At 39.2% G+C, this 20,378-nt stretch overlaps 1 protein-coding gene across 7 annotated transcripts in view; it reads left to right on the top strand.

The window, feature by feature from the left end:
- Positions 1 to 20,378, top strand: part of lrp1bb (low density lipoprotein receptor-related protein 1Bb) — a 247,304-nt gene that overhangs the window by 124,976 nt on the left and 101,950 nt on the right. For all 7 annotated transcript variants that reach the window (XR_011244330.1, XM_069533046.1, XM_069533042.1 and 4 more), the window contains 10 exons: positions 199 to 388; positions 2,291 to 2,413; positions 2,750 to 2,893; positions 3,674 to 3,799; positions 4,758 to 4,871; positions 9,282 to 9,362; positions 9,794 to 9,964; positions 11,156 to 11,338; positions 15,379 to 15,579; positions 17,823 to 18,068. Coding sequence is in view for 6 of the 7 variants with exons in the window: in XM_069533046.1 (XP_069389147.1) it covers positions 199 to 388; positions 2,291 to 2,413; positions 2,750 to 2,893; positions 3,674 to 3,799; positions 4,758 to 4,871; positions 9,282 to 9,362; positions 9,794 to 9,964; positions 11,156 to 11,338; positions 15,379 to 15,579; positions 17,823 to 18,068 (1,579 nt within the window). In the remaining variant the exon portion in view is untranslated. The remainder of the gene's footprint in view (positions 1 to 198; positions 389 to 2,290; positions 2,414 to 2,749; positions 2,894 to 3,673; positions 3,800 to 4,757; positions 4,872 to 9,281; positions 9,363 to 9,793; positions 9,965 to 11,155; positions 11,339 to 15,378; positions 15,580 to 17,822; positions 18,069 to 20,378) is intronic.

The following is a 20,378-nucleotide window of genomic DNA, read 5'->3' as shown; positions in this document are numbered from 1 at the left end:
AGCAGACAGCACTGCGTGAATAAATTTGTGCAAAGAAATTGAATCACATTCATCATATACTGTGATCAAATAATTTCTAAGCCCATATTCAAACAGCGAGAACCCTGTTTGAGATGATTGATTTTTCTGTTGCTGGTGGTGTCTCTCTGTAACTCCCCTAATCTTTTGATTACACTGCATGTTTGCTTCTTGCTGCAGGTAGTGTACAACGGGAAAGAGCTGAACCATCCGTTTGGAATCTCCCATTATCGTAATTTCATCTTCTGGACGGAGTACATGAATGCCTCGGTCTTCCAGCTTGACCTGTCTGCCAGTGATGTCACTCTGCTGCGGAGCGAGAGACCACCGCTGTTCGGCCTGCGTGTCTACGACGCACAGAGTCAGCAAGGTTGGCCGCTATCTCTTCATTTACTCCTCATCCAGTACAGCTGAACCGTGACTTCCCTAAGAGAGAAAGTAGTTGCCATGCACTGAAAATAGAACGACTCAATGCTTTATACACAGACAATTGTATCCCCTATAAGCCACTTTATATGATATATATACACCAGAGAATTACATATAGGCTATGCCATATGGTGAAAGCAGCACATTGATCAGGGCTGATACCGACTGATAACAGCTGGGGCTCCACTCTATGAAGTTAAATAAGGCGGTCGAGGTTTGGAGGTGTTTGCTTACTTCTTTAACAAATGATGATGGATTCATGCTGTTAGAAAAGAGATAGTCGAGGCTCTGGATACAGCTGACAGTGGACAACTGCATGGGCCATCACAGCAGGCATTTCTTTTGTTATTCTGTAATCGGCACATAAACACCAGTGCCCAGAAAACCTCCCCACAATCAGGGAAGCATGATGCTATTACTTTAAACACAGCGAGACATAATTGTGCACAGTTCAGTGATATATTTAAGACTCGTGACTCAGTTTGGGTCCTGAAATCTAGCGACAATCCATCAGCAGTACCTTCACGGCCGGTACCTACCAGTCCAAATCACAGTGCAGATTTCTGTGCCTCATTTCGGTGCCTGAGCTCTGTACTGAAATAGTTGCACCTGCTTACAGGTGACATAAAGCTCAGTGCATGTGTCTAGTTAACATTACAGCACTGACAGCATGTAATATTAGCCTACTGTAAGCTAGTAGCTACCTCAAACCTGAGTGAACACTACAACACACTTAAAGCTAAAGAGTTGAAAGTGTGGCTGGATGTCACGCGAACGGATTCTGACACCGGGACTTGCAACAAATGTCCGAGCATGAGCGGGGAGTCGAGGGCAACAGCTGGTAGAATTGGTAGAATAGGTGGCGGTATGCTTCTTTTTTGTTTGCCGATCCGCCAGTAAACTGAGATCGGTTGTTGGCGACTTGAGTGAGGTTTTATCATGTGATTTTGTTTTCTGGAAATTTCAGGAAATAATTTTGCAGTAGTTTATAGTCACATTTATATTTTTATTCAGTTAATATGTTAAATTTCAACTTCTAATTCACCTCAGCAATAAAGAGGCAGCTCTTAAGAGGCAGCTCTTAATGTTGACAGTCCTTTTATGCCTTTTTTTCAGTTCAGGTTCAGTTTAGGCCCTGGTACTGTATAAATTTTGCACAATTGTTGGAAAAAGATATCAAATTATACTCACCATACTCATGACATGAGTTTGTTTCATTCTTGAAACAGTGATTTTCAGAACGGCAAAGTCCGGATTTGTGGGAAAAATGTCAAATACATGATACAGATACAAATGGTTGGCTGTTGCATCCAGTCTTGTTCACAATATGCAGAGAATTTTTACCGGACACGTCTCCATTGTTCATGTCACTGAATAGATTAATTGGCTGTCCAGTCCTCTGAGTATTACTGATTGGTTCTCACAAAACCAGAAGCTTTATCTCATTGGCTCAGGCGCTGCCTTTGGGCTCAGTGTTAAATGAAAGTGACAAAGGTGCCTTATGCCTTGACTCTATATATGACAGTATTATTTTTTTTGTGCATTTAGAGAATGTCAGCTTTGTCCGAAAAGACAAATTATTCCTCTGAGAAGGATAAAAATGTCAAATGTCTTTCACCCGCGGTGTTTCCAATAATTCAGTTCACACGTTGTTATAGATCATATTGCTTACCCTCGGGATGTCGCCCCAAAACAGAGAGTAGGTTTTGAATCATTAAGATGATGCATTTTTTCAGGATTTGAAGTGACCCCAGAACAGAGAAAAAAACAGTCACTTGAGATGGGTGGTACAAAATGCAGCTTTGAATGTGCAAGACGCCTTATTTGGGATCTATTCCTCCAGGTGACAACGCATGCAGTGTGAATTATGGGGGCTGCGGTACCCTCTGCCTCGCCATCCCAGGAGGGAGAGTGTGTGCCTGCGCTGACAACCAGGTTCTGGAGAAGAACAATGTCACCTGCGCAGGTAGGAGGACATAATGAATCAGACGGAATGAGAGACCTGAGCTCAACCTATCCCAGCACACTGCAATCCCAGCTCCATCCTGTGGGACACATTTTACATATTAACCCTTTCCGCATGCAAATCTACTAATAAACAAGTAAATACAACTGAGAAATCCTCCCAGTGGTTCTTCACAAATATGAGGCAAATCCCAGTTGTAATACTTGTTACACGCAAGGTCACAAGACATTATTAACATGTTTTATGTGCTATTACAGCAATGCCAATAATTTCCCTTATATACATGCTTCATGGGAAGTCTCTTGTTGATTTTGCCTCACCACTGTTTCCCATTAGAATCATCCAGCAGTGGTTTAGAGCCACAGCGTTGTAAAAACGACGAGTTCCAGTGCCATAACTATCGCTGCGTGCGGGCCGCGTGGAAGTGTGACGGAGATGACGACTGTCTGGACGGAAGTGATGAGGAGAGCCACATCTGCTGTGAGGACCTTAAAACATATATGCAGTCAATCGCACACATGTGTTATATGTGCACATACTGAACATGCTGATTTCATGCAGAGCCGTGCATCAAGCATGGCAATGTGTATTTTTTTACAGTGTTCTCAAATCGGAGTCACCTGTGATAAGATGTAAGACGATTACATCATTTATCTGACCAATACACTGGTCTCAGTCTTGAGATATTTCCAAACAAGTTGTAATTCATCATTTGCACACAGCTGTGTCACAATATCTCCACCAAAATCCGCTCACATTAATTTAGTATGATTTATAAGAGGTGAGTGTGATAAATCGTAATGGTCAATGTGTAATAAAGGGGGAGCAGTTATAAAAATCTTATGGAGACTGGAAGAACTATGGAGGAATTGAAGAAGAAAGCACAAAGGAGAAGCATGAGCAAGATTCTTCTCTAAAACGTTTAGTTTATTTATATACAAGAGCTTGCTTATGGATCATTTTGGGTTTTGAATAGTTTCTGAGACAATACTGTTTGTGAAGATTTTTTATTTTTTCCAGAGGACTGAGAACAGTCAGATCGACTGGAGAATTGATAAAGTTTTAATATAAATAATGCCAGATGCCTTTGCTACAACTACAGAAACTGAAAATGTGATTTTTTATTATTTGAATATAGTTTTAATTTGACAGATTTGTCTTGTCTTTGTTAAACGTTGTTTATAAACATTAATTGTTTCTTTGTTTAGCTGCAGTGCAACTGACTGACATATTGTTTTGGGGTGTTTGAACTCTTTGCAGACAATCACAGTTGTCCCATTGATCAGTTCAAATGCAGTAACAATCGCTGTATTCCCAAGCGATGGCTTTGTGATGGAACGAATGACTGTGGTAATAATGAGGATGAAGCCAACACTACATGCACAGGTATGAACTCTACCACTTTTTGTTTTATTTGTCATGTTGTTCTCACTGCAGGTTGATCATTTTATGATTATATGAGTTAAATTTATATAATATGTTCTAATTTCAGCATTTTAGAGAAATCTATAATCTGGTTTCATCGGCTTTCTATGCACAAATTGATTTGCAAACTTTTTACACTCATTTGCTTCAAAACGTTAATCAATCATTCCGAATGCATGCTTAATTTAAATTTTCTAAAATAGACATTTCAGCACGACACATTGTGGTTTCATCGTCAACTGTGATGTTGACAGAAAGAATAAGAGATCTAAAAGGTCTGTCTTCTACGCTGGAAGGCAATTTAAAATGTTTTACATAATTCATTGAATTCATTAAAGAAAGATAAAGAACATAAAACATTTTTAAATTATTGCCTAGTTTCAGATGATTGATCCAAGTCTTGACCGGGACTCTGCCATGTTGCCAAAGCCGTCATTACACTTGACTCTTCTCACGAGTCGTTCCAGTTCAGTGAAATCAATCTCATTATGTCAGAGCGTTCTCCAGCATCAAAGTGTTGTAGAACCTTGGAGGAGCGATATATCAATCACATTATCACTTCCTGCTTCCTCATTGATGCCTCTCATGGGCGTTTTATCCTTCAGTGATCAATCAGTGAGCATTAGACGATGATGTATTTTCTCTTATCAGCAGATTGACACGCATAGTCCACATCAGTGAGACATGTGCGCTTGTGTTTTGTACGTGACCAAGCAGCAGTCAACTAGCAGTCCATCAGGCAGCTTTACATTTCAGTGGCCTTAAGACCTTCTGTGCTTTACTGTGTGATTGAGTGATAAAGAGTTTGCACCGGGCAGATACTGACGTCCCTGGTGTTTTGGCGATTATTAGAGTTGCACATTTATATTGACTTATGCACATGTGATTGATTTAAGTGGAACCTTGTGTCTTTTCTCAGCCCAGCCCTGTCAGGCCGACCAGTTCTCCTGCCAGAACAAACGATGTATACCTCATGCCTGGAGCTGTGACCGGGAGGATGACTGCGGGGACATGTCTGACGAGATATCATGCAGTGAGTCACACTTGACTATTTTCGTTGTGTCACATGTGTCACCATTTATGTTGCTCTGTTTGGATAAAATGTAAAACAGGTCAGCTTGGTGAATGAATTGATTACCGATAAGAGCATTTAAGGCAATGTCTGTTTGTTCTTACAGCAATAGTAATATAATATTGGTAGATTTTTTTAACATATAAAACTGGGTGATAGGGTCATTGTCAGGTAATTACATTTCATCACTTGTTCTGGTGTTACTGGCACACTGATGGTTGATGTTAAAATGATCTTGTTTTTAAAGCCAGAAATGTCCGTTCACCATTTTATCTTTTGGGATTATGTTCCTGTGTGCTGGCCTTTGGTGCTGGCTTGTTGAACGTGTCTTACTCAAACTCCAAAAATATGGTGAAGGAGCTTTTCTGTAATTATGCACTCAAGATTTAGAACAAACTGCACCCTCTGCAAATTAAAAGTGCATCCTCTGCTGACACATTTCAAAAGTTGCTCAAAACTTCATGATCTTGCTGTAAATGTCTTTTCTTTTATTCTATCTTAACCGTGCTTTAACACTTTTTATCATTTCATTGTTTTAACATGTATTCCTGTCTCAATATGTTTGTTTGTTTTTGTTGTTCAGTTTCGTTTAAAGCACTTTAAGCTTAATTTTATGATATGAAAAGTGGAAATAAAGTTTATTATTAATCTTATTATTTTTAGTTAACTGTGCCAGAAACATGACAACATTTTAGCAGTCACTCTTAAACAGGGAGACTTCAGGTTTCACCTCTAATGGACATACCGAACATTTGTGCTTTAAATCCTCATACTGGATAATTTGATATAATTTGATGAATGCATTTTATTTCACATAACGCCCTTAAAAGCACACCATGGAGAAAAAAAATCCAATGTCCCTATTAAAATTATTGGGCCTATATGTTGTAGGCAAGTTTTATTCAGGCAAGATTACTAGTTTAACAAAGATGATGAAAATATCCTATGTTTCAAATTACACTGGCTAAACATGTACATTTCAGCATCACTGGTAGCATTTAGCTCATAGCAGTGCTCTCCCATTGTGCAGGCTTATTTAAAAACCTTTATTCGTACTCTCATTTACAACGAGTTAAATTGCACAAATAGAAAATTAGGGGGGGCAACAACATAGGGTCATACAAATAAACAATTTCACAATTTACCTGAATTAACTCATTAAATTAATTGGATAAGAACAGTGAGATCAGCGAGATCAAGATTTAGCAGGAAAAAAAGTAAAAGCAAGACTTTGCAACCTTAAAATGTCTAAAAAAATACAATTGTATGAGACATTACAGTTAAAATAACTAGGTCCCAAACTTTTAATTTAAAAATCAATTTGCAAGTGGGAACATTTAAAGGTTCAGTGTGTATGATAGGTGAAAGGGATCTATTGAAAGAAATGTAATATAAAACAATCCTAGCAATGTTCTCACTAGTGTGTTTCATCTAAATTGTACAAATTGTTGTTTCTCTACCCTAGAATTGCACCTTTATATTTAAATAGTTCATATTAACATCAGGAAAGGGTCCTCTCTACGGAGGCCGCCATGTTTTTTACAGTCGTCCAGACTGGACAAACTAAACAGCTTTTGAGTTTTCATAAAAATTGAAGGCTACCATGTTTTTTTTTTTTTATGTTTGGAAAGCTGAAACTGCAAATTCACCACTAAATTCTACACACTGAACCTTTAAGGCCAGAAGTGTACTTACTTTAAGGGTGTGCAGTATTTTATTCCCCAAGTCAGGTGCACTAAAAGAAAAGGCAGATCTTCCAAGTTCAAAACAAACTCGTGGGACATGAAGCGAAAGCCAGTCAACTGAGTGGGTGTGATAAAGTCCATCTGACTGTTGGAGTAATGCTGATAGATGCCAGCCTCATAGAGCCTGTGTGGCTGTGGCCTGTTGTGATGCTCTCTGTTGTGCTGCTTTCTTACACTATTGAGAAGGGTTTTTTTTTAATCATAGTTGGTAAGGATTAAGCAACTTTTATACAATTTAAAAAAAAAAAGAGAAAATAAAAAGAGGCATGTTGGTTGTTGCATCTCATAGCAGATACTTTGAAAATAATTCTACTCCCAGCTGCTTATCATTTTTGTTCCTTGAATATGTTGCAAGCCTCTTTTACATCCACCACTTCAACTGAGAGAGTTTTAAGAGTTGAATTATTGATGTTGCGTTCTTTAGACCAGGAACTAGACAAGCCCCCACTGAAGGCATCAGCTTAGAGGGAGGGTACTGAGTAAACTGCATACTTTTGTATACAACAGTTACTTTTTTTTAAGTGCCGTCTCAGTGGTATTATACAATCTGTCAGCTCCAGTTTGTAAAAGTTGCAGTCTGATTTGGATTAATCTTTGAAACATGAATAAGAAAAATACATGGCACAAAAACACGGTGGCCTGAACTTCAGGAAGTTCTTTGAAGTAGCGTTGAACCTTTTCTCTATAGTAAGTGAAAAGAGCATTTGAGGCTGTGAAATATATTTTCATTTAGGAAAGTTGAACTGGATGAATACCCGGGATGGGATACATTTAAAACATGCGAGTAAAGGTTTAAAGATCACTCTTTAATCACTACTTGTGTTAAATCAGCGTGTTATGGTGATTGATGTTTGCCAAACACAGCGGCGGTGTGCTCCATCGGCCCAGCTTTCCTTTGTGTATCCTAAGCTGCTTCAATACACAGTCACAAACAGCCAGGGTGTAAGCAGTAATTAAAGTTCATGCTTGGCTTCATTCAGTCATAATCAAGCTGTGCAGCAAAACATATTCTCTCCCATACTGTTGTCTGAGCGTCCTCAGGCATTACTTCTCTATAGGCACTCCACTGTGCAGCTCTGGCAGCTCACTTAGCTTCAGTAGAGCTACTGTGGGTTTTGGAACACCTGAAGCTCAGTGGTGGCCCCATAGAGATTGATGCTAATTTGGATTTTGTTTGTCAGTAGTTTAGTAGTTGTCACACAGTGTCTCATATTGGGCTCTCTGTTCACTTGCAGCAGTCATTATTTATGGATGCCGGTGTTTCATTTTTAGCCAAGCTCACTGTTTACTTGAAACCTTCATAATTTATGGATGTTCATGCTTCATTTTTAATGAATGTTAAATTCCAACCAGTCATGTGCTGTCAGGAAGACCGAACAAATTTGAGGGAAATGTAGAAGACACTTGTCTGATAAAGATACGGTGTCTCCTCGACAGAGCCTGCGGTTTTCCAGGCACCGGCAGCACATGCCAGCAAATCAATTCAAAAGTCGACATTTCATACTGACATCAATAAAGCTTTAGGCATCTGATAAGGACAGCTGAAAAGTAATGCGCATGTATACAGTATCTCAAAATCGGAAACAAGACATGTATCTGATGGGAATACAAATGTGGATCCTGACTGTCATGCCATCAAGTCTAGAATATGCAGGACAATCGGTGCAACATTCTTAACATATATTGATGTTTCAACGCTGATCAGGTTCGTCAGTGAGTTCTAATTAATGGCAGTCGTGTATGTCAGAACAGATATTGGCTGACTAGTAATTAGCTGTTACCCACTTGCATTGTGAAGTCGAGTTTGTAAACAGTAAAACACAGTATAAAGCCCAATATGTTGGACATGTATAATGTATTGATCAACACTAATGAACAGTAAAAGAGCCTAAAGGGGTGACAATCATTAAAGCAGCTTAAATTCAAGAAGTGCAAAGTTGCTGGACAGGGATAATTTGATTATTGATAATGATTGATAATGATTAATGGGATATGTAGATCATTCACTATGTTCACAGTCTTTTTTTTTACTTTGCAATGTTTTTTTTTGCTGTAAATCATATATTTTTTGGTCATGAGTCCTCTTGAAGCTGATTGGCCTGGACTCAGGTTTAAAATCCCTTCTTTCTGAAACGTCAATGGAGACGTTACACTCTGATTGGCATCGCACGGTGACTGTAAAATGTCAGGTCAGTTAGTTAATTACAACATTCACATTACCTACGTGATAAGAATCAGATGTCCCTCTCTGCCTTGAATGCCCAATGTGGACTCAGCTCATTGTGTCAGACTCTATTAGCTACAATGATTAGACTCTATATTAAACCATTAGACTCAACCAACATGTGGACTTTTCACAGTTCTTTGTGGGATGATTCCTACATTTTCATAACAGTCATATAATGCAACTTATATGTAGATTTACTTTTCTCCACAGTATTAAACTAACTCATATCATAATGAATAATAATTCACATTGGCAAAGTGTTTTATCACATGGACTTTTGCCAGTTCCCAGTGAAGCAAGCTGCTTTCTTTTAACATTTCCTCAAAACATCGAAATGTGTAAATGTGTCTTCACGTTTCGATTGGACTTGATGTTTATATTTTTGCAACACATTTACAGCTTTCCCCACCTGTGAGGCCCTGACCCAGTTCAGCTGTTCCAATGGCCGATGCATCAGTGTGAATTGGCACTGTGATTCAGGTGAGGACGAGAGCCTTTCTTAAGATAATCATCACATTTATCAGCCATGGCGCGTTTGTGTGGTTGTGGATCTATTGTGCAGTAGCTGTTTAAAGCATCTAGGCATGTTTAGGTTCACATATGTCATTGCTGAGGTCAGAGTCACTGGTATAAGATCATTTAATGCATGTTTACTGATGGATGTCTTTTCTCAGAAACTTTTTTATATGTGGAAAGTTATTGTGCCACATTCACGGATTGGAATGAATCCCTTGCTCTTTCTCATTTGAACCATTCTGGCAGCACATAGAGACTGTCACCCACTGCTGTCATTAAAATTGCCTAAGCTGCAAACCATTGTGTCCAAATTCAACAGTCCTCATTAGGAGTCATCTTTGCCACCATCTCAAGAAATAACTGACTGTTATGTGGTGTTTTGTGCACGTGTGTAGATGACGACTGCGGGGACGGCAGTGACGAAGTGGGCTGCATCCACTCGTGCTCCAACACCCAGTTCCAGTGCTCCAGCGGCCGCTGCATCCCAGACCACTGGGCCTGTGATGGTGACAACGACTGTGGAGACTTCAGCGATGAGAACACGACTTGCAGAGGTGGATCAGCATGTAAGAATGCCAGCGCTACCTTTTTAAATAAATGCTATGACATAGAGTCAGATTAAAAGTAGGTAGACGAGCACAACCCCTGCAGCTTGACATGAGCCTTGTTATTATTCATGTTTTATATCAAAGCCTTAGTATGAAGCCCACTTTTATTTTTAAGATTATGCCATCATTTATTAATGCCTCTCACTTTGATACGGGTGGTGTTGTCGTTATATATGTTTTAGTGTCCTAATAATTTTAGTCACAATTGTAAGCAATGTTTAAATTTAGGTGTGAAATTACAAGCTTAACAATTAATCAGCTTGAGTCCAATAACTTTGTTTTAACACTCACATGGGACTAATCTTATCTAGTCTCTGTTTGGGGGGAATTTCACCGTCAGGAGTTGAATCATTGAATCTAATTACCACAGAAACCTCATGCAAGCTCCTCGAAAAAATCACAGCTCACTTCCTTGTCACTAGAATGTGTAGACTATTCATCAAACCGTTTCCTGATGGGAGCTGCGGGCTCCTCCACTCCCCCGTGTCTGCTGCTGCGTTTACCCCAGGGGAACTGAATCTGTCTCTGCTCTGGCTGTTGAGGAAATGTTGTTTGGATTTTACTTTTACATACGAGGAAAATGGTTAATCCGATTCAAAGCATCATATTTACTGAATGCTTTATAGCACAAATCAAATTAATTCATAATTCTGTCTTTTATTTTATTTGCAATGTTGTTCCTCTTAAACGATTCAGGAAGATTAAACCATAAAGGAAACATCCCAGAAAGCATGTGATTTATTTCTCTCAGCCATGTAGCATATTTTATCTTCACAGCTTGTGTCCAGTGACTCCAACAAACTGCAAAGCAACACATACTGTAGAAGTTAATGGTGTATTGCGACCAGCTTCTTTTATCTAGGATCAACCCCTGCTGTAGAAAGATAGAATGAATCGAGTCATTAAAAAGACTGAAACATCTTAAAGAAATAAAACTTAAATGCTAGGGGTGATAATAACCTCCCTCTTTGGAGCTCACTGACCTAATATACCTGCCAAGTGGCCAGTTGCAAAAACAAATGTTTTAAGCAGTAAAAGATCTTAAAATAATACTGGACTCTGTTGTCTTTATTGGGCTCTGTTGTCTTTGCCCATGACAGTGCGCTGTAGATGCGTGGAGCAGTAATTGCTAAATGACTTCTGTTTCAGTGCTTCCATCTGTGATTGAGTGCAGCGGGGAGGAATTCCACTGTGTCACAGATGGAACCTGCATCCCTGAGCGCTGGAGATGTGATGGAGACAAGGACTGTGAGGATGGAAGCGACGAGAAAGACTGCGAAGGCACGAAAAGGATGTGTGACCCGAAGGCCAAGTTTACCTGCAAAGATACAGGTAGTTAATGCAGTACACTTCTGAATCACACAACGAGCAGTAGAACTATTTGTGAAATATGTATTAAATATAATGTATTGACAGGAGCTATTTTTATGAGAAAGGATGCTGAAGGTAATGCTTCTTTTTCACTGTAATTCTTAGTATCACTGTGCTTTTGAAAAATAGATACCTGAAGATGTTATAATAGCTTTTCAGGTTTAAGATAAAATCAGACATATTTAAATGCTATATAGTGATTATTTTTACTCTATGCTTAGTTTAAAATCTGATGATCAAAAATACAGCTGGCATTTAAACCTTAAAATCAAATATCAGTTGTTACTCCGTCATTCAAAAGTAAGTGAACTATATTTAGAATTTTAAATGATGGCCAGGCTTAAAGGTTGTATTTGTTTATCTGTTTGTTTTTATCCTACTTCCTGTGTTCACTCATACAGTTTTTTAATTCACGTGTTTTTATGGCTCCATGAAAAAGTTTTATTCAAAGGTATTATGTTTTTGGGTTGTCTGTCTGAAGGTCTTATTCTCATGGACTCAATATCATAGGAACACATGAGGAAATGTCTTCAAATTTGGTGCAATGGTTCATTTGGACTCGAGGGAGAAGTAATTAAATTTTGGTGGTATAAAGGTGATGTCACCAAACAGATTTTGGTCTTGTAGATGCACTACATCTCAAATTAAAAAGTTACCAAAGTAAAATACATAAAACTCTGAAAGCAATTGATCTCTTGAAATGCTGCAGTGTTGTTGGATTAAAGATGAAATATTTAGAGTTTGGAGCTTTTCTGTGTTTGGATATAACCCAATTTATAAATATATTCAATGTATTTCCCCTAAAACAATAAGCAATGTTAATGTTTAATAGACACCCTGAGAACAAACATTAACTTTGACTCAAGGATGACCTTATTAACGTTTGGTGGCCAAAGGTCAATGTGACTGTGACATCACAAAAAGCAATTGTTTGGCCTCTTAAATATGATATTCTCAAAATTTGGCATTTATGTGCATTTTTTACTCCACAATGACCTGGAAAGATTTAGGATGGATAAAGGACACATGTCAAGGTCACTATGAAAACACGCAATACAGTTTCAGCCAATATTTAACAAACAAATCTGCACAAATGTGTCGGAGGATAAAATGTAAATTGTTTGGTTAGTGGAAGCATGCAAACATGAGATGATCTTTTTACTTCTATTTTTAGTGTTAGACAATGGAGCAAATTTTAAAGGGTGTGACATGTCTGGCAACAAAGTCACTAATTTGGCAACACTGCCTGTCAGCACCCTGATAAATGTAACAGAAACTGTTCGTGCCAAAAGCAACCGCCAATGAGGAAACTCCAACAGTCGGCCAGCGGTATGACGCCATTGTGGTCCAGACATAAATGTAGTTTATTGTCAAACACTTCACAATGAAAGCTTGATGATCTTCTCACCAAATTAAATAAAAGATCATCTTCACTCCAGTCTGTTCCTTGGAGAGGAGGAAAGTATCTTATTCATTCCATAAACATTTTCCTGTGCATCACGTAGAATTCAAGCTGCCAAATGGCTCGTTCTTTTCATAAAAGCTTCATTCTCTAACAGACTCTAGAGGTTTGACTAATCTCCACTGTCGAGCTGTGCAGTGAAGTTTGCATGTGCTTGTTTGACCAATTAGAGGAACCCGTTTGAATGGGCTGTTGAAACAACCCATGTCCCCAAACCCAGCATCTGCTTTCTTTCAGCAACTGTAAGGAGAAGGTCATAGAGTGATTCAGTCGCTTTCTGTTTTTAGCTCCGCAGAATTCCACTCATCCCTCGACAGTATTATCAAGAATGGAGGCAATGCAGCATGGTGAAGGGTCGGTTAGACCACACAATTATTATTCACTCTGATTGTGCTGTGTCACACTGCTGTGCCCTGGTGCAGTTTGTTCTGTCCTCCCCAGAATAAGAGTGCCCTTTCCAGCAATTTAAAAAAAAAGGGTTTCTGAAAAGAGTCAACTGTTAAACTGTTCTGTTCGCTTGAAAAGTAAAAGTCTGCTTTTATATTTCTACTTATCTACTTTATTTTTTAAGTTTTTTTATCCACAAGAAAAAAAGATAAAACCAAAATACCAATGGTGGGTAAAGATGTAACGGGTCATTGTATTATTTAAAAACAGCATGTCAGTGATGTGCTGCTAGAGACTAGTGGTACCACCTTTACTTGTCACTGGGGACTTATCTTAAGAAAATACAGCAGCAAGCTAAATGATCAGGATCACTGGTTCTTACACTTACACAGGCCTGCAGTGGTTTCAGTGAAGTGTAATGTGAACGCTGTGAATAGCAAACACAGAAACAAACACATGGAGGACACCAACACATTTATTGAAACAAAAAAAGGCTATAAAGAAAATTAAAAAAAACAGGATTATGATTTTAACTGTACATAAAAGAAAGACATCCTCAAGGGATGACATAAATAACATAAACAATAAAAAATTAAAAGTTACCAAAGTAAAATACATAAAACTATGTAAGCAATCGATCTCTTGAAATGCTGCAGTGTTGCTGGATTAAAGATGAAACATGTAGAGGTTGGAGCTTTTCTGTGTTTGGATAGAACCCAATTTGGAAATAAATTCAATGTATTTCACTTAAAACAATAAGCAATGTTAATGTTTAATAGACACCCTGAGAACAATTTCCTGATTTTGTTTCCTTCCTCATCCAAACCATCTGGCTCTCCTCCTCTGCTGTCTTCAGATAGACCCACTCATAAGACTGAAGATGCGTGGAAGTTTTATTTTTGTGTGTACGTGTGTGTCGTTCAAGGTGAAATATCCAGAATCGAGAGGAAGGAGAGTTATACAAATGATTCACCTCCTCGTCTGTGTGCATTATCGCCAACACACACATTTTGGTAACACTTAAAATGGAACAGTTCTGTGCCTCGAGTGTGATCCATATTTCATGCATGGAAAAGCTTCTACACTTGGAACTCAAATAACTCTTCATTTGTATTTGTGCAGCTGCACTGGCGTCACATTAGATATCTAGAATATTAAGGCACATGAAGGGTTAAATCCAAAATGTTATGGGACTATATTTTTGTAGGCACAGCTGGAAAGCTTGAAAAATGTTACGAAACCAAACACATACACAGAAATACCTGAAAAAACACACCCTGTGTAGTCACTGCAGCCTCCCACATCGGTTTGCACTGATCCAGCACCAAGCGCAAGCCAGTGGGATCTCAAAACGCTATGATGTAGCTTTGATGGAAAACTGTAAATTGGAATACGCTGCGATCCTAGCCTTACCTGGGAGAGAGCAAAAATGATGATACATCTCGGTATCTGTATATACCCCCACCCCCCCCCCTTGTGTGTTTCCACCTATTTCGAAGTTGCACGGAGAGGGAATTAGACTCTACTGCAGCTATCAGCATAAGGGATATTGATCTTCAGTTGTTTTTTTTTTTTCATAAAGTCAAACATTTAGCACGCAACTGAGAGAGTTTTAGGCCCCCTGTGAAAAAGGCTTGGCAATATTAGTTCTCGTATATTTATTCTAAGGATAAAAAAAAAACCTGAGAAATAGAACTTTGATCTAATCTAGTGAGAAAACATTGAATTTTTCTTAAAGCTTATTTAAAGGTACAGTGTGTAGAATTTAGTGATACCTAGTGGTGAAGTTGCATGTTGCAGCTGAACACCCCTCACATCAGCCTCCACTTCCAAACATGAAAATAACCTGTGGGGAACTTCAGTTGTTCTAAAACTCAAAAGGTGTTTAGTTTGTCCAGTCTGCACTACTGTAAAAAACATGGTGGCCTCCATAGAGAGGGTCCCCTCATTGTATATATAAAGTATTTAAATATAAAGGGCCATTTCTGGGGTAGAGAAAACTACAATTCATACAATTTGGATGAAACAAACTAGTGCAAACACCTTGAGGATTATTCTACATTCAATTTCTGACAATAGTTCCCTTTCACCTAAATCTTACACACTGGAGCTTTAAGTGCTTAAATAAGTCTCCACGTGTCTTGCTCTACAGGCAAGTGTATCACAAAGAGCTGGGTGTGTGACGGGGACATCGACTGTGAGGACCGCTCGGATGAAGAGTCATGTGAGTCTGCTGTCTGCAAGCCACCCAAGTACCCTTGTGCAAACAACACATCTGTCTGCCTGACTCCTGATAAGATCTGCAATGGCAAAGTGGACTGTGCCGACCGCTCGGACGAAGGACCCATCTGTGGTAATGCCATTTCTCTTTTTCCGTTTGTTTTGTTTCATGATCCTTTAAGATATGAAATGATACACTGCGTGACAAGTATGTGAAAGCCATTCGCAATTTTGGACGATGTCATTGTTTGCTGCAACAACAGTTGCTAGTTGCCTTTAGTTAGTTGATTGGAACTAAGTGTCTTTCCACAACAATCTATTATCAAAACTATATGGAAAGTTAGGAAGTGCACATTAAAAATGAAACAATACGGATAGAAATACTAGCTTGGAATAATAAATCTATTGCTCAAAGGTTTGCAGATGGGGCATTGTGGATCTCAGAGTTCCAGGGGGGTGAACAGACCTGCGTGTGAGGCATGTAGCCTCTGTGATAGAGTGTCATGGTGGAGGAGGTCAGACAGGTACTGGTGGGTCAGGCCATGGAAAAAAAAATTTATGCGAGGAGGAGGATTTTGTATGGAAGCCAGTCACGATGGATTATTCAAACTTTCTTCTCCTGAGGCTTAGAAAGTTTCTAAAATGTTTTTTTATAGTGGATGAATTGTATCAATGCCAAGGGATTAAAGCATTTGCACGTTACACAGAGGACAAATGTTGGGTAGACATCTGTCTGCTCAGTCCCCATTTTTGACTGAATGTACTCCCTGCGTTCCAAAGAAGGGTGATAGCCTGAGAAGTAAGATGTTGCACCTTTTGAGATATTTATCTTGATTTTTTTGATACTTGAAGAAACATGTCAACATTTGAATCTGTCGTAACCAAAATTCAAGTTGACCAAAGCTTTTCTTGTTGAGGAACATTTTATAATCACCCTTTAACCCGACAGGGGGTGAGTGTTTGATACTCAAAAGATATATTTTTGGCAAAGAATCACTTGTGAAGTGAAATACAAAGAAAACCTGTCAGAAATAATGATCTCCATGATACTCGTAGGCATTTTGGATGCTGCAGTGCTGCAACTGTGTTTGAGTTCCTTTGATTGTCATATTTTCACGGATAGAAACGCACTGGAGTCAGTGGTATTGTTTTATCAGAAAATAAAAGAGTGGTGAATAAATAAACCTCATTAACATTGCAAATAAAATCTGCAGCACAATCTACTGTGCAACTCTGTTTTGCTTTATCACCTTATTCCTCACATTTTACATTAGATAAAAAATTTGGAAATATAGCCGCACTGTCACAACGTCCATGAGGACATGTTACCTGCTGAGGCACATCACAGCTCTTCTGCTAACTTTCACTTCATTTTTTTATCTTGTAAGATCATATCATGGGATGTTGATATATCTTCCTATGAAGTTATGCTCTCTTCCTCTCCTTCCCATTAAGCAGCCTTAGAGCCTGACTAGGAGCCGATATATGTTGCCTCAGAGACCTTAAGGAACAGAACATGAAGCACATGATGGCAAATGTTTTTCCATCAGCCTATAAAGGGAAGACATAGATCTCATGTGACTAGCTCCCTTCATCTAATCTCCTAAAGTGAGCAGTGTAAACATGGAGGTTCATTTTCTAGAGTGTCACTAACCAAGCCTTGGGAGGACCCTTGAGGGCCTGTGTTATGGTGGCTGAAAGGAGGGCTTCTGCCTCCTTACAGACAATTAGGATGTCTTCAGAAGGACCTTGAGGATCTAATTGATTTTCACCAACTCAGCAGGATCCAAGCCCGACCATTGACAACTGTGCCCACATGGTCTACCCCCTGCTGAGAGAGAGCAATGCTGTCCTTGCACATAAAAGTCTTAATCACGCTGGGAAAAGAGAGGCAGGGCAGTTTAATTTTCACTTATATTCTGTTCCCTCTTGACATGGCAGCTTTAAACAAGAACCAGGTGTGCAGGGCAGAAAAATAAAAGGAAGATGAAGATAAAGAGCATGAAGTTAAGACGTGTCTGTCCTTCTATCACAATGAAAGGAAAAGTGCATTATGTCCTTTTTGAAGCAGGGACAGGTATGAAAGCCGTTCATTCCCAGAGGAATCCACACAGCCCACTGTCTACAGGCACGCTCATTATATAACACCTTAATCTGCATTAGATTGTGACAACAATGCACGTTCTGGATGTGTATGAACAAAGTGTGTTATCTTTTTGCATTATGTTCTAAAGTCAACCATTTTAGATTCATGCAATAATTTGAAATAATTATATTATGATTCATCACACTCATTATTCCAAATGCTTTTATAAATCTCGTTCTTTCTTCCAGTATCTGTAGCTTCTAATAGTCTTTGTTCTACCTTCACCCCAGATTTGTGTCTCGTAGCCAGAGGAGGTTGCAGTCACCAGTGCACTGTTGCACCAGGGAAAGGGGTTGTGTGTTCTTGTCCCCCTGGGCTTCACCTGGACTCCAGCAACAAGACGTGCGAGGTGGTCGACTACTGCAGCCGCCACCTGAAGTGCAGCCAGGTGTGTGAGCAGTACAAGACCACAGTGAAGTGCTCCTGTTATCCAGGATGGATGCTCGACCCAGACGGAGACAGCTGTCACAGCACAGGTAGCAGACGTTGGTTTTTTAATGTTTGTTTTACTGATGCTGTTTGTTGTCTAGATGCTGTGCGGCTGCGGGCTTGTGTCTGCAGTAATATAACATTTTATCCTCGGGCGTTCTAGTTCCTCTACAATCTTTGGTGCTGAGATGGAATCTTTGGTCTTAGACAGTTGGTGGAGCCTTTAATAAAAAAACTGGAGTTTTTGCATGTTATTTAAAAGCAAAGAGTTCCACCATAGGGAGGAAAAACAACAAAAGTCAAACTACATTATTGTAAGGTTCTTCTTTGACTGCTGAGAAAGTGCAGGGGTGGTCTGAGGAATAGTAATAGATGGTGATTGAGAGTACTGTCAGGTCAAATTCAATCAGTTTCAAATCTGGAGAGGCATCTGGGTGATGAGTCCTGTCTGTTTCCATCTGTACTGATGCTGAGTGAAGGAAACATGTTCTCCCTCCTCAAACCACTAGAGCTTTGTTATTTCATTCAGCTGAGCAGAAGTTCACCTCAGGCCTAATCTCATATAACCAAATGATTCACCAGTGTAATATCACATTATAGATTAAAACTTTATGCTATTTTGATGCCCTCATTGAATAATCTATTTGATGAGACAGCTTGAAATACAATAGTTACACACACATGCTGCCAGCTTGTCACATTCAGATTTATGGACCTCGTTTTGATTACTTGCCTCTCTATTTCACTCCAAGATTGATGGCGGTTGCAGCTCTAATCGTACATTAAGGCAGGAAGAGAATACAGTATTTTCTCAGGAAGCTAATCAAAATTCTACAGCTTCATCATAAATCAAATATTTCACACAAACATTCCAATTTTATATTGAGAGAGGTGTTATTGGATTGTTTGCAGTCCTGAGCGCACGTCTGCACCTCCTTTTCCTTTCCTTATCTCTGTAATAAAACATTTGTTAGGAAAACCTGCGAATGCAAATCTTCTCTCCAGTAGTATGGAAGCTAGTTTGGTTACAGCACTGAAATGTGTCATTGAAGCAAGGACACAATTTTAATTGCATTTGTGCGCAAACAGTGATGTTCCCTAAAGTATTATTTAGTCTAGAGTGCTGTGAAGATAAGGCTTGCAGAAAGGCCCATATTTGAAAGCCTGTGTGTGGATGTACAGGGAGCATTCTGTGTGTCGATAAATTAGTTTGAAAGTGTGAGTGTGTGTGATGGATTTTGAGTTTTAGTTTTACAAACATTTCTCAGAAGCAGAGCTGTTCTGGTGCTGGAAATAATCTCGCTGATTGAGCTAAGCCTCAGTGGGCAAGACAAGTTCAGTATGCAATCACTGTTGCCAGCTTTAGGACTTGTCATTAGATTTAGCCACTTCTCAGAGACCCTACAAATGTTATTTCTCAAAAGAGACTGCTTACAAATGTATCTACTTTTTCAGAAAATGGAAAATGTAATGTTTTTATCCCCAAAGTATTTGGTAGCAAATTGGTTTGGATGTAACTGATACATTCTGTAAATTTGGTGATGTCCTCTAGACAGTGGACCAGCAGAGAAATAGCAAGCTGAGTGAAATAGATATGAAACTAAATCAAGGGCATTTGTTTCAATTCCCCTCAAGATGTAAATTGAAAGAAGCAAACAACTTAAATTAAAATTTCACTTTATTGTGATAGAATTCAAAATGACTTGATGAAAAATATAATTTGGACATATATACATTACACTTTCAGTGTAGCCTCTGCTTTGGAACTGCCCTTCTATTCGCTAATGTTATACAATATATACTCCATCCATCCATCGATGTTTTGCTGAAGTTGAAGTGGCGGCAGTTCACTCAAAGTAGTACAGATATCCCTCTTCTCAGTAATTTCTTCCAGCTCCCCCTGGGAAACCTGAGGCATTCCCAGGCCAAATAAGATACTGTATGTGTAATCACTCCACCAGGTTCCGGTTCTACCCTCGGGACTCCTTCCAGTTTTATATGCCCGGAAGACCTCAGATGGATCAAGGAGTCATCTTAGTCAGATGTCCAAACCACCTTAACTGACTCCTTCCGACACGAAGGAGCATCTCCACTCTGAGCTCCCTTTGGATGTCGTAGCTCCTCACCTTGTCTTAGCCATTCTATGGAGGAAACTTGTGTCAGTGGCTTGTATCCACAATTCTTCTTTGTCACTACACAAAGCTTCTGACCATAGATGAGGGTTGTAACAAAGACTGTCGTGTAAATCCAAAGCTTTGCCTTCTGGCTCAGCTCCCTTTTCACTTGCTGCAGAAACTCTGTCCCAGCCCAAAGAGAGCAATTGACCATTTTCTGGCTTTTTTTCTGACACTTCACTC

This window comes from Paralichthys olivaceus, chromosome 10 (genome assembly GCF_024713975.1).
Source record: "Paralichthys olivaceus isolate ysfri-2021 chromosome 10, ASM2471397v2, whole genome shotgun sequence".
Taxonomy (NCBI): Eukaryota; Metazoa; Chordata; class Actinopteri; order Pleuronectiformes; family Paralichthyidae; genus Paralichthys; species Paralichthys olivaceus.
Note: the sequence above shows the minus strand (reverse complement) of the source record. Positions and strands in the feature narration are given on the sequence as shown.